Below are 26,654 nucleotides of genomic sequence, written 5' to 3'. Positions count from 1 at the left end.
TGAGTAAACAAAATTAGGGAGAGAGTAGACTAAGAAATAAGGAATGCTAAACCAAAGAAATTAAAGGCCTGAGATAATGGCAGCGGGGAAGGGGGGAGAACGAACATACCGTATTTTTCGGAGGTATAAGACACACATTTTCCTCCCTAAAAGAGACTGAAAATTTGGGTACTTCTTATACTCCAAGTGTAGCTTTTTCGAAGCTTTTTCCCCCATCCCTAGCAAGATGCTAATGATCTTCCTGTCTTCCTACCCCCTCTGAAGTACAGTAGTTCTTTTTCTAGCCCAAAGTCTTTGTAGACTTGTTTTCATTCCTATTCCCTTTGAAGATGATTTTTTTTCCCAACCCTAACCAAGGGATAAAATAATGTGCTGAAGCTGAACAGACTAAGGCAGTGATGGCAAACCTATGGCATGGGTGCCACAGGTGGCACATGGAGCCATATCTGCTGGCATGTTGGGGGAAAGATCAAAAGCAACATGAGAAAGTATTATTTTACTGAAAGAGTAGTAGATCCTTGGAACAAACTTCCAGCAGACGTGGTTGGTAAATCCACAGTAACTGAATTTAAACATGCCTGGGATAAACATATCCATCCTAAGATAAAATACAGAAAATAGTATAAGGGCAGACTAGATGGATCATGAGGTCTTTTTCTGCCATCAGACTTCTATGTTTCTATGTGAGCTGTTGCCCTAGCTCAGATCTAAAAGACGTGTGTGTGCTGTTTTCGCCCTCCCCAGGCATTGGATTATGGGTGTGGGCACTTGGGCATGTGCGGTAGCATGTGCCCACACTTTTTCGGGACCCAAGGAAAAAAAGGTTTGCCATCACTGCACTAAGGACTCTAGCCAGATGAATACCTGGTAGGTAGATTCCCCCCCGCCCCCTATTTTCCTCCCGCATAAGTAAGGTGCGACTTATACTTCGGTGCGTCTTATAGTCTGAAAAATACGGTAGCTAGATCTTAATTTATACTAACACTATTCACTATATTTCCTTACCATTTTCTCCTTGGAAAAAATACTTGCTTCTACCATATTAGTGCACCAATCCGTACATTACCTTTTCTTTTTTTTAGCCCTAATCTTAACCTCTCAATATACAATTGTTGTACAGATTATTTTGTATTCAATCCATCTTAAACTAATCAAACATTTATTCTTCTTTTATTGTATACACTTTCTATTCTAAACCCACTCGGAGCCACTTAAGTGAGATGGTCTAGAACAGGGGTGTCAAACTCGCGGCCCGCATGCCAGAATGTCACATCTTGGCTCCGCCTCTACCTAGTTTAGCAGAGGGGGAGAAAGTTCTGATACGTCATGTGACGCCACTGTGACCAGTGCTTGTTTGACACCTCTGGTCTAGAAGTATGAAGAACAAATAATTCCCATTTCATAGCACCCTGATGTAACCTACTCTGACTTGCATATAACAAGATGAACAGAAACAAGTTCTCATAGCATAACCGCTTCTACTTTGATAGACTGTCCTTTCAGCAGACCACGTATGTTGACTGTCTTTCTACCAGGATTTGTTTTTCCTTAACATTTCTTCATCTTTAGTATGCATGTGTCTAATAGTAAATGCATGTCTAGAACCTTTCATGTGTGTACAATAAAAGCAGATAATAACAATATCTGCTTCTATTGTACACTGTACAATATTAAAAATATATTATTTATTTATTTATTGGATTTGTATGCTGCCCCTCTCCATAGACTCAGGGCGGCTAACAACAGTAATAAAAATAGCATATAAACAATCCAATATTAAAACAGTTGAAAACCCTTATTATAAAACCAAACATACATACAGACATACCATGCATAAAATTGTAAAGGCCTAGGGGGAAAGAGTATCTCAGTTCCTCCATGCCTGGCGTGGGTTTTAAGAAGCTTACGAAAGGCAAGGAAGGTGAGGGCTATTCTAATCTCTGGGGGGAGTTGGTTCCAGAGGGCCGGGGCCACCACAGAGAAGGCTCTTCCCCTGGGTCCCGCCAAGCGACATTGTTTCGTTCACGGGACCTGGAGAAGACCCACTCTGGGACCTAACTGGTTACTGGGATTCGTGCGGCAGAAGGCGATCTCTGAGATAATCTGGTCCGGTGCCATGAAGGGCTTTATAGGTCATAACCAACACTTTGAATTGTGACCGGAAACTGATCGACAACCAATGCAGACTGCGGAGTGTTGGTGTAACATGGGCATATTTGGGAAAGCCCATGATTGCTCTCGCAGCTGCATTCTGCACGACCTGAAGTTTCCGAACACTTTTCAAAGGTAGCCCCATGTAGAGAGCATTACAGTAGTCGAGCCTCGAGGTGATGAGGGCATGAGTGACTGTGAGCAGTGACTCCCGGTCCAAATAATATATAAAATGGCAACCAAACAGTAATAATTAGATAATGAAATGGGGATACACAGGCCTGGAGAAAAAGTTATTCACTATTTTTCTAAAGGGATGCAGAGTTTGGGCCCATCCTATCTGAGGGCCAGGGACATTTCCAGGCATATTTCATAGGTACCAAAGCAAGATGTCAAGGATGAAGGCACTCAAATTTGTTTTACTTGCTCTGTTTTTCCTTCCATTGTAGTATTTGCAATTTCTCATTATGTTCCTTCCTGTCAAGTCCAGCTACTTTGGTCTACATTACTTGGAATTTCATTTCTTTAGTTCTTATTGCACAGTACAGTTTATTCCAAAATTTGCTACAAATGATTCCTTCAGGCTAATATCTTTCACTTCTTTTCATTCACTCCCATTTTTCTCCCAAGATCCACTCTTAACACTACGTAATGATCTGCCTTATAATCAAAGTGCTTCATCATCCGTATCTTCATCACCATTTTTCTTAGTGCTTCATAAGCAATCAAATCAAACTTGCTTTTAAGTTTATATTTATTTCTTTGTCATTTTTATATCTGAATATATCTCTGCTTCAACCATGTATTTGATATTGACCTTTTTCTAAAGATTCATTTGTTACCATTGGGGTGGGTGGGAGGGGAGAGTTTGACTGTCTCATCCAGACATTTTTTCTCTTCACTTTTTCTTTTTACCTATCTATTCCTGTCAATAAATTGGAAAAAAAATATTCCTTGAATAATTTGCATTGGGAACATTGCACAATTTTTCTTAAGACTCATCTCTGATCTTTCTATTGTTACCATTTCTGTTTATTATGCTTATTATGCTTCTTATGGTTGATTGCACAGTTAGCCAAAATGTTTAGATTAGATTGGGCATTTTTATTATTACTGTTGTTATTACTATTTTATTATTACTGTTACTATCACTTGGTATAGTATATAGTAGTGATGGCGAAGCATTTTTTGCTTGGGTGTCAAAAGGGTGTGCATGCAATAGCACATGCATGTGTGCCCATACCCGTAAAGCACTGCCCTCCCCCTGCGCATGTGTGCACACACCTCTTGTTCTGCCTCCCCCCCGTGCATGCGCACAGGCCTCACTGATTCCCCCCCCCTGCAACCTTCTGACAAGCAATGTTAATAGGAATGTATAACAAGTAGGAAGAGGGAGATTGTGATCCCGCTATATAGAGTGCTGGTGAGACCACATTTGGAATACTGTGTTCAGTTCTGGAGACCTCACCTACAAAAAGATATTGACAAAATTGAACGGGTCCAAAGACGGGCTACAAGAATGGTGGAAGGTCTTAAGCATAAAACTTATCAGGGAAGACTTCATGAACTCAATCTGTATAGTCTGGAGGGCAGAAGGAAAGGGGGGGACATGATCGAAACATTTAAATATATTAAAGGGTTAAATAAGGTCCAGGAGGGAAGTGTTTTTAATAGGAAAGTGAACACTATAACAAGGGGACACAATCTGAAGTTAGTTGGAGGAAAGATCAAAAGCAACATGAGAAAATATTATTTTACTGAAGTAGTAGTAGATGCTTGGAACAAACTTCCAGCAGACGTGGTTGGTAAATCCACAGTAACTGAATTTAAACATGCCTGGGATAACATATATCCATCCTAAGATAAAATACAGGAAATAGTATAAGGGCAGACTAGATGGACCATGAGGTCTTTTTCTGCCGTCAGTCTTCTATGTTTCTATGAAAGCGAGATTCACCTCACAACAGTGTTACTAACTTAACAACTGCAGTGATTCACTTAATAACTGTGGCAAGAAAGGTAAAATGGGGCAAAACTCACTAATTTTTTTAAAATGCTTGATTGAACAGACAGAATTCATTGAGTTCTATTATATTCTTCCCCACTGCTATACAATATGATGTCATCCTATTTGCTCATTTTAGATTCCAGGTCACAGTTTGCTGTATACCATTGTTGTCACCATCATAGTTTTGATCATAATGCTTTTTAGTAAGAAAAAGAAAGTGTTGAGGTCAAAGTTACCAGAGGTCATTTTATCCATACCAAATGCTACCCTGCCAATGGTAAACGCTATACTAGAGAGTTTGGGGCAGCATGTCTCTAGAAGTACAATCAAGTCCCAGTTTTACTTCTCATATGCTAACGTTATTATAGGCAAGGTAGAGTCCTAATCTAGAAACTATCTTGTAAATCAAAATAGTGTGGACAACATCTCATCAACTAAAAGGTGTATACAACATGTAGATCAGTGGTCCTCAAGCTTTTTAAACAAGATCAATTCATGGTCCCTCAGATTGTTGGGGGGGGGGATGACTGGCTGGGTGGGTGTGGCTAGGTCATGTGACAAGGTGGTATGACTAGGTGGTCATGTGACTGGATGGGCGTGGCCAATTTAGTAGTCCATTCTGCCAATTTAGCAGTCCATTAAAAATAAACACAAATTAAACTTTAATTCCATTTCCTTTCCATTCCGTTCTCATTCCAACCTATTTCCATTTCCCACTAGAGCTTCCTCTACATGTGATGAATGCATGCAACAGGCTCGGGCAAGGGCTTCACACATCTGGCAGGCAGGATCAGACTGGGCAGGCATTGCTCAGGGCGGATCTGGTGGGGAAACCTCCAAGGCGAAGGCTCAGTGACGCTGATACGCCAGCCAGCCCTTCCTGCCTCCCTCTCTGGGGTGGAGACAGCTGTCCTCTTTCAGGTGCAGGCAGCCTTGGTGCCCGCCACCTTGGAACTGCTGAGTGGGAGGACAGGCAGCTAAGTGGTGGTGGCTGGAAAGGGAGAAAGTGGCTGTTGCAGCACCCGCTCCCAAGCTCACTCGTGTCTCACCAACCCCACTTAGCCAACAGCCAACCCCACTCTTTCACCCTGGGCCAGGAGCTCCAGGGCCACCATGATTACTTCCCCACTTGGAGGGACAGAGGAAGTCTGAGCTAAGAAGTGGAGGTGGAGGACACCATTTTTCTCTCCCGGGGTCTCCACACATCCTGTTTTTTGCCTCGAGCATCTCCACACATCCCATTTTTGGCCTCCCCAATCCCCAGAAGCACTCTGCTGGCCAAAATCCGGAAGTGCAGAAGTGCCCTGAGGCCTCTGCATGTCGCATTTTTGACCTCCCTGGCGCCCAGGAGCATTCTGCTAGGCAAAAACGGCCCAGCCTTCCAGTTCCAGCCCACAGGGCCCACCAAGGTAAGGCCAGCTCTCAGGTGAAGGGTGTGAGCCGGTGAGTGAGCAGGGCAATGTGGGTGGTCAGCCTCGTGGTTTAATGCGGGCCAGATCTATGGCTTTGGCGGGCTGTATCTGGCCCACAGGCTGTAGTTTGAGGACCCCTGATGTAGATGTTCTGATCCCTATTTCAATTTTTTTAAAAAAGTTTTTTGAAAATGAGCTTATCTCAGTTGGAAAAATCAAACTGTTTTTTTCTTACTAATTTAGAGAGGTGTTAATAAAAATAGTGAAAATCTATAATTGCGCAGTATATTAATGCTGTACTCTTGTTCTTATTCATTTACAGATCAATTTTAATGGCAATGTGGTTTATATCTGAAGAACTTTTTAAAAATAGAAATTTAATTATGTTTTTTGAGTAGGAACAAAGAAACATTTACTTCCTTATAAAAAACCCTCTGTTCTTCATTTTGATGTCTTTTATGTTTAAAAAAGTAAGAGTTGTCATGGAAGCTTAAAATTCAAAGTTTGGAACAAAAACTCAAATCACTCATAAGAATGCACAGGGAATCTTAAACATAGCTCTTAGAATATGAGCTGCTGCCAGTCATTTTGATATGCAGTCAATTTTGATGTCTAACAATGTTGATAACTTATTGATGGGCCAAAACAAGCTGACAGTTCAGCTAAGTTGCAATTCATTTTTTATATTTTACCTCAGATCATTGTTCTTAATTTGTAAGCTGCTATATGACAACGCATTGTCCTTAAATTTTGTTTATAGATAGTTTGTGTACATATGTCCATCCAAAATGTGACATTACAGGGATTCCTAGTCTTTAGAAATTCAAGCAGGAACATTAAAAACTTTATTATTTCAAAATTTTAGCCAGTTTTTTAAAAATAAATTATTTTAATATGTTGGGGTCAAATGTCTTCATTCTCCCATTTTTTATCTTAAATAAAATATAATCTGAATTGCTGTGTCATTATATTGCTTTTTCTGTGGACAAATCTATGCTAATAGCTACTAAGTATAACCATAATTTTATAAAAGTTCTTTGCTGTCAACTTTATGCCTCCAAAATATGAAGCAAATTTGATAGTTTCATTTGATCTGTAATAATTATCCTTGTTTTCTAACAATGGCAATATTTTTTTTCATGATAAAATAGTTACAAATTTGTAATGTTATAAGATGTTATGATCAGTAGGTTTGGCCAGTGTTCTCATATTAATCTGTTTTCTCCATAATAAGACGTCCCCTGATAATAAGCCCAATTGGGCTTTTGAGTGGGTGGCAATAAGGCCAAGCTGTTATTTCAGGATTCAAAAAAATATAATACACGGCCTTACTTTAGGGAAAACACAGTATTAGTTCCTGTTATTTAGCATTCTGATGGCCACAGAGAGTTTTGCAGTTTCATGATATCACATCATGTTGATGTTGATTATGTGCCATTAGTTCATTGTTTACTCTTATGGACAACATAGATTTTAATTTACATATCTACTAGATGCCCTGAATGGATTGTAGGACAGGGAGGGAGGGAGCGCACCACGAATCAGCCAATAGGAAGACACCATATAAATAGGATGCATAGAATAGACCAATGTACACATTCCTGTAGAGAGGAGTTCCCTGAGGACATTTGTTAGACATCAAAACTGACTGTATATCAAAATGACTGGCAGCAGCTCATATTCTAAGAGCTATGTTTATTTATTTATTTATTTATTGGATTTGTATGCCGCCCCTCTCCAGAGACTCGGGGCGGCTAACAGCGACAATAAAACAGTGTACAATAGTAATTTGGTATTGATGATTAAAAATCAATTAATATAAAAACCAAACATACATACATACATACCATGCATAGAATTGTAAAGGCCTAGGGGGAAAGAGGATCTCAATTCCCCCATGCCTGGCGGCAGAGGTGGGTTTTAAGTTGTTTACGAAAGGCAAGGAGGGTGGGGGCAGTTCTAATCTCTGGGGGGAGTTGGTTCCAGAGGGCCGGGGCCGCCACAGAGAAGGCTCTTCCCCTGGGTCCCGCCAGGTGACATTGCTTAGTTGACGGGACCCGGAGAAGATCCACTCTGTGGGACCTAACTGGTCGCTGGGATTCGTGCAGCAGAAGGCGGTCCCTGAGGTAATCTGGTCCGGTGCCATGAAGGGCTTTATAGGTCATAACCAACACTTTGAATTGTGACCGGAAACTGATCGGCAACCAATGCAGATTGCGGAGTGTTGGTGTAACATGGGTCACCAGGGCAAGAGATTTCAAGCCTGAAAGCTCAGAAGGCTAAATCTCTTGTCCTGGTGACCGACCCAGATTGGATCTTACAACATAGATTTTCTCCATGATGACATGTCTCTAATCTGGTCCTTTGGCTCTTCTATTTGGAAAATATTGTTGCCTTTTTTTTCCTTTTTAGTAAATTATGAAATGGTCTTCAGTTTCCACACTTACTACAACCTTAGGACAAAAAAAAAGTGTCACTGAAAATCAGCTACTTTGTGGAGTATTCTTGCACACATTGTTGAGAAAATAGGGGTCAGTGTTGATATTTATGTTAAGAAAACCTACATATCATTTAAAATAAATTTTTAAATGGTAGTGAAATTAATATATCATCTCAATTTCCATTCCAATATCAATGGGTGATTCTTCGTTTCCCTATCTTCTCCAGGTAAATCATTAAAACAAAACTTTGGGAACTAATGAAGTTTGCAAATGGGAAAGAATTTGTCTTTTCTCTTTACAAGTGATAGATGCAAAGGAACACTTGCTGGAAGTTCTTTTCTGAAATTTGCCTCTAATTTGTGATAATTTTGATATTTTGCCTGGTACTAAATGTGCTGTAAGCAAAGCAATAGCATTATAGCAATAGCATTTAGACTTATATACCGCTTCCTAGTGCTTTTACAGCCCTCTCTAAGCGATTTACAGAATCAGCATATTGCCCCCAACAATTTGGGTCCTCATTTTACCCATCTCGGAAGGATGGAAGGCTGAGTCAATCTTGAGCTGGTGGTGAGATTTGAACTGCTGAACTACAACTAGCAGTTAGCTGAAGTAGCCTGCAATGCTGCACTCTAACCATTGGACCACCCCGGCTCTTATTTGCCCTGTTGTTAAAGTTCTCCATGATTAAGTGCAATGGTTTCTTAACAAAGCCAATGTCATTTTAATTTTAAAGCATTAGGTTCTAGAAGTGGGTATGTACATGATATAAATGTTTAGCCCAAAAATGTCATTGTTCCATTTAATTGTATTTCCAGTTTTCAGAATTATATTAGAGTGGGATAATACATAACCAAAAAGTAGTTTTTGTTCTGGAATTTTCTTTTATTCTTTTATTATTATTTATTATTATTTATTGGATTTGTATGCCGCCCCTCTCCGCAGACTCTGACACTTATAAATTGATCAACCATTCAAGTTAATACAGTATTAAATTCCTAATTAGTTTAATTTTTGCACTCCATTGCTTCAGGAAATCACTTTCTTGATTATGTGTTTTGGTAAATTCCTGCATGATTCTTTCAAAGCACTGTCTTAAGAATGCTCAATATACACTGCTCAAAAAAATAAAGGGAACACTTAAACAACACAATATAACTGCAAGTAAATCAAACTTCGGTGAAATCAAACTGTTCACTTAGGAAGCAACACTCATTGATTGACAATCAATTTCACATGCTGTTGTGCACATTCAACTTTCTACAGAACAAAGTATTCAATGAGAATATTTCATTCATTCAGATCTAGGATGTGTTATTTGAGTGTTCCCTTTATTTTTTTTGAGCAGTATAGTTATTGGATCTATGAAGGAGCAGATCAACTGATGGAACTAAGACAAAAAATATAAGTTGTATTTGAATTCTGTATTAAGCAAAGATGCAAACAATGCCTTCAGACAACAATGATGACAACATTTAAAAGAAGGGATCTGAAATGGTTTAGGGACGGATGGGAATTGTTGATGCCAGAGACTCAGTGAAGGTGTCATAATCCTGAAAAATTACTCTTTACAATATAATTATTCTGTTTTGGCTACAATGCCTATTATTCTATTGGTATGCCTGCTGTTGGGATAATATACCCATTGAGATCCAGCTGGCTCTACCGTTGTTGGCATTCTAGAAAGAGAACATGACTGGATTCTTGGGCATGTGGGCCAGGAAGTTGAGGGAGCCTGTGAGATGGTATTGTGTACATAGTTCCCTCTAAGCTGAGCAGTGAGCAATCGCTCATTTAAAAATCATCATCAACTCAGAGTTTTCCAAACCTGCCCAGAAGCCGAGAGGGAAAGAGTGAGAGGGAAGGAGAAAGAGAGGAAGAGAGAGAAACAGATAGAAAAAAGAGAGGAAGGAAAAGAGAAAGAAAAAGAATGGGAGTAAGGAAACTAGCTCAACCAAGTGGCATTTTGATATTGATAGAGTTGCCCTATTATGAGCTCACTGTTATAGACACACAGTACAGTATTTTATTTTATTTTGAAATTCTCTGAGGCAAAACAGGGTGGGGGTTTTGTTTGTTTGTTTATTTATTTATTTATTATTTCTGTGCCGCCCAGTCCCGAAGGGACTGCCGCTCAGACACTATACTTTTCCGCCCACCCCCCCCCCCCCAAAATTAGAGGGAACACTGATGTACTGTTGTCTTGTGCAGCCATTGTCAGGTATTGTATACTGTTGTCTTCGGCAGCCATTTTTGGGCTTTGTATAAAACCTCTATCATTTCTTACTAGAAATAAGATCTTGCTTCCCTAAATTGTATTTTCGTGTAGGCGTTGGCCCATTTTTTAAGAAAAAAAAATTCCATCTGTTCACGGAGTTGCACATTTTAATAATGAAACTGCTTTTGGAGGTGTATTTTAAAGTAACAGCTTGACTGTTTCTCTCACCTTCATGTATTTTGGGGGGAAGAACTTGGGAATGCAATTCATAATAGGGAATAAAAATCCTTTATATTGCATAAAATAGCATTTTTTTCACTTAGTTAGCACTTTTCTTATTGCCTTACTTGTTAGGGAGCAACTGTCCCAGTCAGAAGGAGAGTGGACTCCATGGACTCACTATGTAAAGAAATGAGGACAAGGTCTGACCACCCATCTGAATGCCTTCGAACATTATCTAGTCTTTCCCAGGTGACAATTGTCATCTGGGGAAATTCCTGTATTATATAAGCAGAGAACAATAAAGTAGCTTGTTTGAACCCAGTGGGTCTGATTGTTTGCTCGTGACAATTTAATAGCTCAGCAAATTCAGCATTATGTACATGGTTCCATGTCTTGTTTTGTTAGGCAGCAGCTAAATTTGATTACTAACGTTGTTGATGGAGCTGATTTCTCAAAGAAATAATACTTCACACTCTGAATATTGTACCTTTATAATTTTTCTAGAATTGACTTTCACACAATTGGGAAATTCTTTTAATTCAAAATGTATATTTGCGTCATCTAAATGGAATAATGTTTCTAGTTTGAAGTAAGACTGGAATATACTGTTGGAATGAGTTGGCGGACTGATTTTAATATAGGTACTGTATATGGGATTTTTAGTAGTAATTTTAATTAATTATATTTGTTGTTGGGCTGTTTTTTATATTCTGTGAGCCACCCCGAGTCTCTGGAGAAGGGCGTCATACAAATCTAAATAATAATAATAATAATAATAATAATAATAATAATAATAATAATAATAATGGTCGAAATAATAGTGGTCGAAAATGAGCAAGCAAAACTACTGTGGGACTTCCGACTTCAGACTGACCGAATTCTGAAGTATAACACACCAGACATTGTGATCGTGGAGAAAAAGAAAGTATGGATCATCGACATCGCAATCCCAGGAGACAGCAGAATTGAGAAGAAGCAGCTAGAGAAATTAGTGAAATACGAAGATCTAAAAATCGAGCTGCAACGACTCTGGCATAAGCCCGTGAAAGTGGTCCCAGTGGTACTTGGCACGCTGGGCGCAGTACCAAAGGATCTCAGCGGACATTTGAAAACCATTGAATTGACAAAATCTCCATCTGTCAATTGCAAAAGGCCGCTTTACTGGGATCGACAAACATAATTCGCTGCTACATCACGCAGTCCTAGGTGCTTGGGAAGCGCCCGACTGGTGATGAAATACGAAATCCAGCATAGTGATCTCGTTTGCTGTGTTGTAGTGTAATAATAATAATAATAATAATAAAATAATAATAATAATAATACATATAACACATATGATCTGTGAGCTGCACTGGCTTCCAATTAGTCTCTGGGCACAATTCAAGGTGTTGGTTATTATATATAAAGTCCTGGATGGCTCAGAACCAGACGTTTACAGGACCGTCTCTTGCCGCATATCTCCCGGAGACCAATAAGAGCACACAGAGTTGGCCTCCTCTGGGTCCCATCAACTAAGCAATGCAGGTTGGTGGAGCCTTCTCTGTTGCTGCCCCAGCTCTATGGAATCAACTCTTCCCCCAAAGTCCCTACTGCTCCCAACCTACTGGCCTTCCGCAAGGCCACTAAGACCTGGGTTTGCTGGCAGGTTTGGGGGGCCATGAATTAACAATTATCATGGCCAAATCATATGAATGTTTAGTATACATGTTGTTGTAATTGATTAATTTATGTATTTTTAATTAGGGTTTTATAATTTTTTAGATCTTAAATTTGACTTCTTTTTTATAATTTTGTATTTATATTGTTGTAAGCCGCCCTGAGTCCTTCGCGATTGGGCGGCATAGAAGTCGAATTAAATCAATAAATAAATAATTGGAACAATTATCAATCTCTAACAAACTTCAATTGTAATCTAAAATATTTTTATAATGGCTTGTTGCATATTGGTTACTGAAGCAGGATATTGGCAGGGATACTGTTCTAGTTTAGAAAGGACAAATATACAGAAAAATAAGATAGGATGCATAAGTGAAATGTGGTCAGACTCGATCAAAGTTTAAAAATAAAGTTAAAAGGGCCATAAGATCATCCTGAGATAAGAAGTAAAACATTTTTCATAAGAAACTAGACAATATTTCAAACCATAATGCCTGAAAGGATAACCCAGTGTTAGAATTATGATTATTGTCTGCTTTCTGCTTATGTAAGTGTTCAGCATGGCTTACAGAAATAATCAAAGTTTTTAAAAAAACCTAGGCAGTAAAATTAATAAAATGGAAACAATATCAGCATCTTTAAAATTATGATAGAGGACACTAAATAAAATGGTATACTGTATATTTCAAATGGAAAAACCTTTTTACTTAATAGATTGACAATAGAACTACGCGATTCTGATTCACACAGGTAGGTATACCGTATAATGAAGCCATTCAGCTGATAAATGCTGTCATAAACCAAATGTGCAAAACAATGCAAAGAATATTGACAGCCCTCCTGTTGCCTTCATTGTGCCTTTTGTTCAAGGATAATGCAATAAAGATGGGGAGAAGGAAAGATACAATGCTGTTCTTTGAGATTGTTCAGAGTGGAAGAATAATGTATTGTTAAAGATGATTGAGATATAAAACCCTTGAAAATAACAAGCACTTTGAGATTGAGCACTTACCTGCCTACTGGAATAGGAAGGGAAGGGAAGGGGAGAGGAATTGGGGGAAAGAAACTCTTACACACCTCTCCGGCCAATGCTACCCCTTCCCCATGCATTTTCCCAACCTGTGCCACCTGCTTGCCTTCTATCCAGTATTGATCGCTGTTTGCTTTCCCTGACTCATGAAGCACCTCTTTTGCACCTCCATAGATACTCTCTGATCTGTGCTAGTCCCTGTGTAACTTCTCTCATCTGTGTAGCAACAATGCACCCTTCTCAAGCCACGTTACTCCCTGTGTGCCTTCTCTGACCTTCATAGCATCTCTTGTACACTTTCCAGCGCCCCTTAGAAACATAGAAACAAAGAAGTCTGACAGCAGAAAAAGACCTTATGGTCCATCTAGTCTGTCCTTATACTATTTTCTGTATTTTATCTTAGGATGGATATATGTTTATCCCAGGCATGTTTAAATTCAGTTACTGTGGATTTATCTACCATGTCTGCTGGAAGTTTGTTCCAAGGATCTACTACTCTTTCAGTAAAATAATTTTTTCTCATGTTGCTTTTGATCTTTCCCCCAACTAACTTCAGGTTGTGTCCCCTTGTTCTTGTGTTCACTTTCCTATTAAAAACACTTCCCTCCTGGACTTTATTTAACTGTTTAACATATTTAAATGTTTCTATCATGTCCCCCTTTTCCTTCTGTCCTCCAGACTGTACAGATTTGAGTTCATGAAGTCTTTCCTGATACGTTTTATGCTTAAGACCTTCCACCATTCTTGTAGCCCGTCTTTGGACCCGTTCAATTTTGTCAATATCTTTTTGTAGGTGAGGTCTCCAGAAGGTCTCCACCCCTTCCCACCCACACCCCCTCGTGCACCATCCCTGACCAACGTGGCACCTCACACACACCCTTGTGTGTGCATTCTTGACCTTTACCTGCCGCCCCTCCCCAAATTCCTGATCGGAGTGACACAGCAGTCTGGACATCCTTGATGACTTATACTGCCTAGCAGAATTCCCAGTTTGACCTGCGCAGCATTTTTAGGAGTCACTCACATACCCTTCACATCCCATACAGCATCTCTCTAGCATCCCCACCTATGGTTCCTAACATACACCCTCTGGGTCCCTCTCCCACTTACTTTCCTGCTGGCTGTGGACTTGGCAACTTCCTGCTGGTTTCCCTGTTGACTTTCTCCCTGCAAGCTTCTCACAAGCAAAATAAATTAGAAAGTCGGCCGAAATTCCAGGCAGGGAGGGTGGGTCAGTGGGGGAACAGAGTGACAGGAACTGGGGAAAGAAGGTTGATTTCTAATGCTCCCTGACAACTTCCCACAAGCAAGTTCCGAAGAGAAGCTGGCAGCAAGTTGGAACTAATTCTATTTCCAGCATTCACTGTTTTGGGGAGTACAATACTGGAATTAGGTCTAACAGGCTATAAATATTTACATAATCTAGCGTGAAACACAGCTCGCTGTGATTTGCAGACGCCTGGTAAGAGTAATTGCCAAGATTCTGAATATATGCTTAAAAGGGAAAGCTTTTCGGTATTCTAGACAGAAGGATTTGACTTACAGTGTATTTGAGCAGTGCTGTACCATATAATCGCTAAAAGCCTTAGTAGATGTTTAACAATGGACGTAAGATGACAATGGCCTCTGGTTCTAGAAATCTGAGCAAAGCACTAGAGTGGGAGAAGTTAAGTTGTGAGCCGCTCCAAGTCTTCGGAGAAGGAAGGCATACAAATCTAAATAATAATAATAATAATAATAATAATAATAATAATAATAATAGTAATAATAATAATAATAATAATAAGTAGGAGGAAAAATCAAGAAAAATGTATTTATTTATTTTTATTTATTTATTGGATTTGTATGCCGTCCCTCTCCATGGACTCGGGGCGGCTAACAACAGTGATAAAAACAGCATGTAACAATCCAATACTAAAACAACTAAAAAACCCTTATTTATAAAACCAAACATACATACAAACATACCATGCATAAATTGTAGAGGCCTAGGGGGAAAGAATATCTCAGTTCCCCCATGCCTGACGGCAGAGGTGGATTTTAAGGAGCTTACGAAAGGCGAGGAGGGTGGGGGGAGTTGGTTCCAGAGGGCCGGGGCCACCACAGAGAAGGCTCTTCCCCTAGGTCCCGCCAAATGACATTGTTTAGTCGATGGGACCTGGAGAAGGCCAACTCTGTGGGACCTAACTGGTCGCTGGGATTCGTGCATATATGAATGAAACTATTGAGGAGTGTACAGAACCCTTGAGTTTTCAAGGGCATGCATAGAGGAAAACATAGGATTCCAGCAGATATCCAGGAGATATGAGTAATTATTCAGCCATACAAGACAGATACATTAAAGTGTATAAAATAGTGTTTACTTTAGAAATAGCACAATCAAGTTAAACAGTCCGGTCATACACATTCAAATCAGTCACTATCTCTCAATACAATAATAATATTACAAGCCTGTCTTTGTCTTACATATCAGACATACATTACAGCTTACAAATACATCAAACTAACCCAGAGCTTACTACATCAGTCTCAGTGAATCGGCAGAGAGAGAATCAGGCTTCTGGCTCCCTCTTATGGCAATTGGCAACACTACCTCTTAAAACTATAGTACTTCAGTACAAACAAACATTCATCATTAGCTTGTTTATAAAAACCCAATTGTCTTGTACATAGTACTAACAGAAACTCTAATCTGTCTGACAGTTGGAGGAAATGAGCACATTTAAGTCTAAAGAAGAATAGACTTTTCGAAGATTTTATATCTGTCTCCAAATATCTGAAGAAGTGTTATGTGGTAGATTGGGAGAATTGCTCATGGTTGTTCCAGAAAATGGAATAAGAAACAATTAAAACAAAAACAAAAACAAGGAAGTAGATTTCATTTGGACATGACACATTATGTTATTGCTACTCAGCAGTGAAACAAATTTTCTCTTTTTGCGAGGATATTTTTTGACTGAAGAGGATGGAAGTACTCTGTGCGTACTGTAATAATGGATTACTATATAGGCAGAGGGTAAGTTAGATGATCATCGAGGTATTTTTCCAAATCAGTGCTGTCATTCAATTAATTTTTTGCATGTAATAAAACCTGCATCGTTTCAAAATATCCGAGTTTAGTTTTCTCTTTTTCAAAAGAAACTTTTTCTGCAAAACCCAGAGAGTTTCAGGTAGTGTTTCCAAAGCTCAGGTCAAATAAACTCCTTCTATCGTGAAAGTATCCAGATATTAATACAAAAGAAATATAGAATTATGTTATAATAATAATAATAATAATAATAATAATAATAATAATAATAATAATAATATATTAGATTTGTATGCTGCCCCTCTCCGAAGATTCGGGGCGGCTCACAACAATGATAAAAACAATATTATAGTAGCACAAATCTAATATTAAAAGAAATAACTAAAACCCTATCATATTAAAACCAAACAACACATATATGTGTTATTCACCTATTTATGAGATATTTTGTAGTAGCGAAGAATGCCCAACTTGTTTTAATGTTTTCTATGAAGGTTAAGATGGGGCGTATTATTCTTACTACATTGCAGTCATTCTAATGTCATACAACCTCATATAATAAGGTAGGTTGGTCCACTTGGGGCATTCATAATTCAAGATAAAATATTTGAAAAGACAAAGTGGGATTTTTTTTTTTAAAAAAAAGTGTAAATGTAACATTAGGGGCTAAATCAATAAAAATGTAAAGATTGCTGGAATGGAACATTTGAATGAGGAATTTGAAGTAATAGGAAAAAGCAATACAATTTCCATAGAAGAAATTTTAGGAATAAGGTACAGAAAGGGAAAGTGAGCTGTCATATAGGAAGAAAATGTGAAAAACAGGGTAAAGTTGAAAAGTAAAGATAACTTAAAAAGAAATCTTGTGCTCAATGGAAAACAGTAAAATAATTTGAAAAGCTTATGTGCCTAGTTCTATATTTGAATTGTCAATGCTATGAAATAACACAGTATTATTTGCAGAGATTTTCTGACAGATGGATGAGTGGGTGTGCCATTTTGGAGTCATCAGAACAGCATTCTACTCTGCATTAAAAACTGAAAGATAAGTGGTTTGGGTGGAGAAAAATCAGGGACAGAGCAGGGAAAGAATGTTGAACCATTATTGAAACTACATTTAGAGCAAGGGATCTCCAAACTTGATAACTTTAAGACTTGTGGACTTCAACTCCCAGAATTCTCCAGCCAGCTATGTTGGCTGGAGAATTCTGGGAGTTGAAGTCCACAAGTCTTAAAGTTACCAAGTTTGAAGACCTCTGAGAAGAATGCACTGCGGTTGGAGTGGAAAGTAAAAAGAAGAAAGAATGAAAAATTGGGGACTGAATATTTTGGCATTAATTTTTATAAAGGAAATTTAGTTTATAAAATAAAATATTTCACATAATGTAGTATTCTATATCACTTGCACATTCTTGGTGTAAGAAAATGCATAGAAAACTGCAAATGAATAGAAATGAATAGAAAATGGTCTGAATTACAGCTTTGAGCCAATTGTCCTTTTAACAATTTAAACTATTATGTATTATTTTCTTTTCTGGCATTATTTAATGACAATAAAATTATTTAATGATAATAAAAAAGGGGCTAGAGATAGCTGTTATTATTATTAACTTTACTAGAATTTTTAAAAACCCAAACATTGGATCAAGTTGGCATTACTGAATCTTTTAATTTTTCAATTATTATTGTTGCCAGGATTGTGTAAAATGAAAGAAACTAGGATAGATTAAAAGGCTTATTTGAAAGCTTTTTAATGCATTATTTCATTTCTGCATATATTAAAAATACTATATACTGTAGTTCAATTTTGTCACGTTCGCTGGTTCTTATGATTTAACTCCTTGAAAGCTATGAAGAAGTAATGAAAGAAATTACCTGTCTTAAACTGATAGATGCTTCCTATGAGCTACTTCTATTTTAGTGCCCTTTAAATTCAAACACGAGAAAATTGCAGAAATTTACAATTCAATGTGTGTTTCATCAGGAGGAATTCACAGATTGTTTTGACACCCAGTTACAAATTCAGCATGAAGATGGACGTCTCGTGAAATTTGCAGCTGCTGATTGAATTTATATTTCCATAAAGCCCATCAACAGTAGCAGCCTGAAGGAAAGTGTTGGGGGGGAATGACAAAAAATGTGAGGCTAGCATTTTTCTTCAGAGTTATAATGATAAATTACTTGTAATAAGGTCTTACACTGACCAGGATTAAACGAAAAATATAGGCAGCCAGAAGGGAATTATTTCTTTCCTTCCCCCCTTCCTCGCCATTGATTTGAACTAAAACCATCTACAGCTGATATCTAAATATATGTTTAGTCATCTGCAGGATATGCTAAATGCAGACACAAATCAGAAATGGTCTCACCTTAAGGGGGGGGAAAGGAAGCATTTGCAGGTAATTATAGAGAATTTGTCATACAGATAATCTTATTTTATAGTAATGTCCCGCCTTTGAAGATGAATGTTATACTCACATAAAAGTAGGCCATCTTCATAGGAATCCTCACCCCCAGCCCCATCCGTGCCCCCTCCGTCATCCGCCTTTTTCTTTCCCTTTCAGCTCTGAAATTGGTTTTCAAGAAAGCAGAGGAAAAGCTTATTTAAAACCTGCAAACAAAAAAGAGATCCCTTTGATGTTCTAATACTAATAAAGCAATTAGTAAATTATCAATTGTACAGATTTATTCATGCTATGAAATATTAAATGGAGCATTTACAAACTGTGTTCCTATAGAGCAGTGTTTTTCAACCAGTGTGCCGCGAGACATGGTCAGGTGTGCCGCGAAGCTCAGAGAAAGAAAACAAGAGAGAGAGAGAGAGAAAGCAAGAGAGAGAAAGAGAAAGCAAACAAGAGAGAAAGCAAGCAAGAGAGAGAGAGAAAGAGAACAAGAGAGAAAGAAAGCAAGAGAGAGAGAGAGCAAGTGAGAGAAAGAAAGAAAGAAAGAGAGAGAGCAAGAGAGAGAAAGAGAGGGAGGGAAGGTGGGAGAAAGAAAGACATAGAGGGAGGGAGGGAGGGAGAGGGAAAGAGAGCAAAAAAGAGGAAAGAAGGAAGAGAGAAAGAAAGAGGGATGGAGAGAGAGAGAGAAAAAAAAGGAAGGGAGAGAAAGAGGGAGAGAGAAATAGAGCAAAAGGGAGGAAGAGAGAATTTTTTTGTCCAATTTTTTTTAGGGCCCCCCCCCTTTCAATGTGCCCCATGGTTTTGTAAATGTAAAAAATGTGCCGCGTCTCAAAAAAGGTTGAAAATCACTGCTATAGAAGAAAAGGGAAATGTTTGTAAGTGTTTTATTAGGTATTACTCATTATTATGGCTACAGTATTGTAGTAGTTAAGAGAATACAACTTCTTTAATTTCAAATTTTTCCAAAAACTATGTATTTTAAGACATTTTAGGACTCAAGAACTAGATTTCGTTTTTTACTAATATATTTTACGCATAACAAGTGAGGTACATATTAATATTTATCTATGTGAAAATCATGAATTTTTATTTATGATAAAGAGGCTAGAAAAAGAAGGTGAAAGAAAAAGTCTTTTTCAGTTAGAAAAAAGAAAAGATAAAGGCGCAACTTCTAATCTTCTTTGCAGCAGCTACAAACAAGTTCTTGCCTCTTTAAGATTATATTACAAAGATTCCTGGTGTCTTATGTTCAAGCTTTTTATCAATCAGAAATCACAATTTCACTTTTTTCCAATTTCAGTAAAAGACCCATAAAATATTTCTTTATGTCTTTTATAAAAGTATTTATTGTTTTATCCCTGACCAGAGAGGGCAGTTTTGCCATTTTTGCTAATTCTGCCATCTTTACAATTAATTCCTCTATTATCTAGCAGGGTTGTTCGCCAACTTGCTGCAGTATATAAAATATTAATATGGAGAACACTTATCCTATTCTTATGAATCAAAATATTTTAAAATGTAATCTAACTAATATACAATTTATTGAATTCCTCAAACCTTAAAAAATGGACTACCTATTTTTATCATACATATGTCATAGTATTGTGTGTTTCTTCTGTATAATTTTATTACTCTTATCCACAAAATCTATACACTAAATAAATAAATAACATGTTTCACATTTCCAGCATAGACCAGATGTATCGGTATCTCTATAATCTTAAATGATTTCTCTTATGTCCATCATTTAATAAAACTGCTGCCTTAAATGATTACACAATGTAAATTTCAATCCATTTTACTTCCATTGCTCCGTCTGCATGTTATAACCAAAGTTTTCAGCCATTTTACTGTGCAATCATTAACTTGTTCTTCCATTTAAAATATCAGCAAATGTTTATATATTTTTTCTTTAAAAAAAAAATTTTTTAAATTTTTTTATTTACAAATATACAATAAATACATAAAAGACGTATAATGACAATTTACAGTTGAAGTCTAGCACATTACATAAGCATTAGTCATTAATAAAAAAATTAAATAAGTTCTTGAATGTTGAGTACTGGCACAACATTTTTGCATAAAAATGCACTGAATACCAAATTTGATGGATCTCAAAGCAGTTATATATCAAGGTACAATTCTACCATATACAGTGTATATACATTGTATGTATATGTACTATTTCATATTACAATTCTCAAGTTATTGGAAAAATACAATATATCAGTTATAGAATCATTCTTAATCATCCACAATTTTTCACCCTTCAAACAGGTCAGAACGTTAGAGAGAGAAGAATTGTAAAAGCTGTCAATCTAGAGGAATATCAGTATGAATCTGGAGCCATTCCAACAGAGTGGGAAGGTAAGACTTTGTTGCCATTGTTGGGGAAAAGCATGGCTTAGAAACCTCCACCTCTCTCAAGTTGTACAGAAAAGACACATTTCCATCCTCACCCTTAAAAGAAGGCACAATTTTGTCTTTCTTGACAATTTTGTCTTTTTAGTTTGTCCAGGCATCATTTTCTCTTGTACAATGCTGTTCCATTTTAATGGAATGGAAACTTAGAATGGAAATTTTAATAGAATAAAATGAAACTTGCAGATAGGAATTAACTTGATCCATAGATTTAGATGCATAAATCTAGACTCAAAACTCAGTTTTAAAGTATTGACTTTATTTTTTTTTTAAATAACTGGGCAAGTTAATATGTCTGAAAGTTGGATAGAAAAATGCAAGACTCGGCTCTGAGTGCATTTTGAAGTAAGAAAAGAAGTCTTGATCAAATGCATATAAATTAAATATCTTTTTAGATAGTTTCCCCAAGATTAGGATAAGTTTGCACATCTAAGATTCTTATTACCTAGGAAATAAACCATGTGTGGCAAGATATAATTTTTGCATTTGCTTTTTTAATACACTTAAGCATCTTTATAATTACTATAGCATTTTCTCCCCTTTGTCATTATTGCGCCACCAGCATAGAAATAAAGTGTTACGAATAAGCTGTAGTCTTTTTTTCCCCTCTTTAAACACAGTTCCTTTTAGGGAATGTGGAGAAAATGTTCAGAGTGCTTTGTTTTCTTATCCATTATTTAGGCAAAGAAGGTGTGCAATGTATTTTTGTTTGTCATAAAGAGAACAGATAAATACCCAGGTGCTTAAACACAAAGAGCAACATTAACTGGATTTTTTACTTAACATTTTAACTGCTAAATGTTTCCATTTAGAGACAGATGTACAAAAATGGCAGGTCACATTTTGCTTTTTCTGTAAAAGAAGAAGGTTGTGTTTTAACGGCTGCAGCATTTATATAACTTTATGTTGAAAACATTATTTCACTACATCAGTTCCAATGAATGAAAACCTTTATTCCAGTTTTTTAAAATTTTCCCTATATGAACCTGTGGGAATTTATCTTTTCCCATTTTTGCTAATATGGAGTGTCCATTATAGTTTACATGCATTACAGAGTTTTGCCTTTTTGCATATACAGTAACATATATTACAGCAACATGTGGTTGCACATGTTTGTGGGTGAAATTCTTTTTAATTTTTGTGTATTTCTTTAATGGAGTAAGCATCTTGGGAATTTAATGAACAGAAAAGCAAGCTGTAAATTGAAGAAATAATCTACTCAGGTGTGGGTATATTTCATATCTGGTGCAGATATACTATGCACCAACAAGAAATTTGCAAACACTCCCTTTGATTGATTAGTTTGGAAGGCTTTTCTCAAGCTTAATTATTGCATGAGACCTTTTAAGCAGAATTTAATTCACGGCCAGAGGATTCACATTACCAAGTAAATAACTAAGTTTATCGTTGTACCGCAATGACAAGACATAGCATATAACTCACCATAAAATAAAATACAACCATAGAATAGTAACAATATCAATAGTACATAGGTTAGATTTGGTACAGAAAGCATGGGTTTCTACCATGTTTCTATGAGAATAAGACCCTGTCTTATATTTTTTTAAACCATGAAACAAGTGCTTGGCCTTATTGACCAGATTACTTACGTGACCGCCTTCTGCCGCACAAATCCCAGCAGCCAGTTAGGTCCCACAGAGTTGGCCTTCTCCAGGTCTCGTTGACCTGACAATGTCGTCTGGCAGGGCCTAGGGGAAGAGTCTTTTCTGTGGAGGCCCCGGCCCTCTGGAATCAGCTCCCTTCAGAGATTTGCACTGCCCCCACCCTCCTCGCCTTTCGCAAGAGTCATAAGACTCACTTATGGGGATGGGGCAATTAGATCATGCACCCCCATCCTTACTACCAAATGTGACATGTGGTTGTGATTGAGTTGATTGACTCTTTTTAATATAGTGGGATCTTAGCTTATAATTTTAATTAATTAGATTTGTGTACACATTGTTTTATATTATACCCTGTGAGTCGCCCCGTGTCTTCGGAGAAGGGTGGCATACAAGTCTAATAAATACAATACAAATACTCAAAAGCCCAAATTGGGTATGTTTTTAAAAATGAAGTAGCACTTATAAGTGTCTTACAGATTTCTTTATGCTCATTTTGCCCAGTATAATAACATTAGAAAACTGTTTTCCTTTTCCTTATTCATATTCTGTAAAGATAGGCAAAGAATACATTTAAACAATAGGACTACATTATTGCTCATACATAGCAAGACATTCTTGATAGATAATAGTCAACTACAGTACTGAATTCTTCAAAGAGTGTAGGATTCATCTTTCTGCTTAGGATGAATAGAAATTAACATAGGATGTTTACTTTAATTGATTATTATTATTTTGTATTTTATTTCCTTTGTATATGTGCGATAAAAGGTGGGTGTATTTTGTGACATAAAATCTGAGTACATTTTACTTAAACAATCCTTCCAAATAAATGTGAGCTGATGGTTTTTGCCAAACTCTAACAAAACTCCTAACTCCTACCCGAAGTTTGAACATGAATTTTCCTTGTTCAATCCAGGAACATAATAATAGACAATTAGGAATGCCTTTACTTACATATCTAGGGAAAAATCCATATTTACTTGCCTAGGTTTCTTTTTAAGACAAAATTCAAGGCATTATTTTTTCAGGGCAGAAAATGATCATAACCTTTATGGTTTTTAATTCTCAGCGGACACTGGTTGTATCCGAAGATAGAAGGCATGCTATTTCCGTTAGTCTTCGTGAAAAATATAGCCACTTTCAGTGTCAACAGAACAGTATTTGTGTTTTTCATGCTGTATTTTACAGACTGTGTGTTCAAGTTGGCCCCTCTTTGTTTAATGGGTAACATTTAGTGATTAATGGGAGTTTTAATTTGCATGCCTACTTTTACGCTTATTACAAAGTGCTATGTGCCACTAGGAGTCTTAAAGTTCAATGAAAACCTCATGCATACTAATGAGAATGCAAATGAGCAATGAAATGAAAGAATGCCAAGGTCTCAAGATGTGAAATGTCCAGTTTATGTTGCTTACATTCTGCTTAGAAAATGGTAGCATTAACCTGAATTCATGCTGCTGGTAATACTTTACCGTATTTATAATTCAAGACAACTATTTAATTACTAGATGATTTGAACTACAATGGATTTACAAAACTGTGCAATAGCATGTTGCAAAATTGGACTCTTGTCTATACATTTCTACACTTTCTTTGTTCATTTTGGGTGGGAGGGTACTGCTCCACTTAGAAATTATTTTGGCTGCAGTTCCATGAAAGTGTTTTGTTAGGATAGAACTTACAGAGTTTTTCCTAAAAACAGATGACACATTGGCTATGTTTCAAAATCTGAAGAACAAGGGACAGTTCTACTAACAATTACTAAAATTGAGTCTGCTTTTATTTTATCTTTTTTTCCCCTAAACTGAAGTAGAGATTTCTTGTGCAATTCACATACTGTAGCAGAAATTACTAACTTCCAATAAAAGCATTGGATTTATTCATGGGGAGAGGGAGAGATTTATTATTTTAGTGGATTAGATAGACTAACATCTTTCACAATCCGCACCATTGGAGGACGTGAAAGAACAAGTTAAGGATAAACCATCATGGAGAGAGAATATCTATGCAGTCTAGGAATAAAAAATGACTTGATGACAGATAATCAATCAATAGTGGCCAAGTTTGAGTATACAGAGCAGTATATATTGGGACACTGTGTTTTTTAAGAATAAGGAAGCAAAGAAATAATTGAAGTTGCTTCTCATTATCATGAAATTGCATTATTACTCATTTTTTAAGTTCATTCCTAGCTGATTGGAAAAGATGTGTGAATTAATATCAGAGAAATGAAGAGTAAAAATAGCCACCCATATTTGTCTGGTATTAAATCTAGTATGAAAACCATTTATTTCTCATTTTATGCTGATAATTTTCAGTCTCACTGTCCCTTTCCCAGCAGAACTGTATATGGGGATAGAAAAGAAAATGGTGATTTTATTGGAGGAACCTATTGTGAATTATTTGCTTTCTTTTAAGTCAAAGCAAATAAAAATAATTTGGAAGAATAAAATACATTTTAATTTTTTAATGGAAGACAATGATATACATTAATTTTTCTTGCAAAGGTCTGCTTTTGTGCTTCAATCCTGGCCTTTTTAAACAACATAATCACTTCTTAATTGTCACTTTTCAGGGTTGAATTATATCCTGCTTTAAAAAAAACAGTAGATATCGTAGTTTAAAAAGTGTAGGATAGAAATCAAATGTTGATTAGGATATTTATTAATTCAACTTATATTCAATTTTTTAATTAAAGTAGTTTGATCTTTAATGCAAAAAATAAAATAATATTAAACATGAAAATATTCAGCACACAAAGCTGTACCATGTTCAGTTTGAGGGTGAGCAATATGTCCCACCTGTGAGAAATGAGACTGTATGAGACTGGATATCAGTTTCTGGTCACAATTCAAAGTGTTGGTTATGACCTATAAAGCCCTTCCTGGCATCGGACCAGAACATCTCCGGAACCGCCTTCTGCCGCATGAATCCCAGTGACCGGTTAGGTCCCACAGAGTTGTCCTTCTCCGGGTCCCATCGACGAAACAATGTCATCTGGCAGGACCCACGGGAAGAGCCTTCTCTGTGGCGGCCCCGACCCTCTGGAATCAACTCCCCCCAGAGATTAGGATTGCCCCCACCCTCCTTGCCTTTCATAAGCTGCTTAAAACCCACCTCTGCCGTCAGGCCTGGGGGAATTGAGACATTCCCCCAGGCTTATATAGTTTTATGTATGGTATGCTTGTGTTGTATGTTTTTAAAATAATGGCTTTTTAGATATTTTTTAAATATTAGATTTGTTCATTGTACACTGTTTTATTGTTGTTGTGAGCCGTCCCGAGTCTTATCTAGGATGTTTGTCTGTTAATCAATCAATCAATCAATCAAATAAATAAATAAATACATGCCTTTCACTCTGAAAGATGACAAAAAAAGATTTATATTTCTCCAGCTTTAAGGATAAGTACTGCCTGCTGCAAAGGGCTGAGAAAATTGAATGGTTATACTGGGAGAGTCTGCTTTAACATTTCCGTTAGAAAGGCCTATGAGGAACATGAAGCAAACTCAAATTCTTTTGTCCTAGATCCAGAAAAAAATGTTATCATGTGGAACAGTTCATATTGAATGCTGCTTATCACAAAACCTATAGCAAAGTTGGTCAAAGATTTGAGTTTTTATTTTTGGTAATGAGAAAAAAAACATTTGTTATATTCTGATGGAATATTTCTAATAGGGCGGATTTGTTCTGGATTTAAATAAAAGTTTTGTTTTGTTTTAATTTAGGAATTTATAATGTTTTAAAATTAGTGCTAAATTCCCTTATGATGATGAAATGACGTTATTTTTCTTGATTTCCCCCCCCATAATTTTGTATATAGGAAGTCCTCAATTTACAACCATTCAATTAGTGGCAATTTGAAGATACAACAGCTGTGAAAAAAGTTACTTATGACTGGTTCTCGCACTTACGACCATCACAGCACCAAATTTCAAGCACTTGATAGCCTGCATGTATTTATGAGAGTTGCTGCATTCTGGGGTAATGTGATTGGTAATTTGCGACTTCTCCAGCCGACTTCCAATGAGTAAAGTCAATG

The 26,654-nt window shown here is 37.0% G+C and overlaps 1 protein-coding gene across 1 annotated transcript in view; it reads left to right on the top strand.

The window, feature by feature from the left end:
- Window positions 1–26,654, top strand: part of NDUFAF2 (NADH:ubiquinone oxidoreductase complex assembly factor 2) — a 50,273-nt gene that overhangs the window by 7,105 nt on the left and 16,514 nt on the right. Inside the window, exon 2 of the mRNA XM_070743303.1 lies at window positions 20,846–20,935. Coding sequence (XP_070599404.1) covers window positions 20,846–20,935 — 90 coding nt within the window. The remainder of the gene's footprint in view (window positions 1–20,845; window positions 20,936–26,654) is intronic.

The sequence above is a fragment of the Erythrolamprus reginae genome, chromosome 2 (assembly GCF_031021105.1).
Source record: "Erythrolamprus reginae isolate rEryReg1 chromosome 2, rEryReg1.hap1, whole genome shotgun sequence".
In the NCBI taxonomy this organism is placed as follows: Eukaryota; Metazoa; Chordata; class Lepidosauria; order Squamata; family Dipsadidae; genus Erythrolamprus; species Erythrolamprus reginae.
Note: the sequence above shows the minus strand (reverse complement) of the source record. Positions and strands in the feature narration are given on the sequence as shown.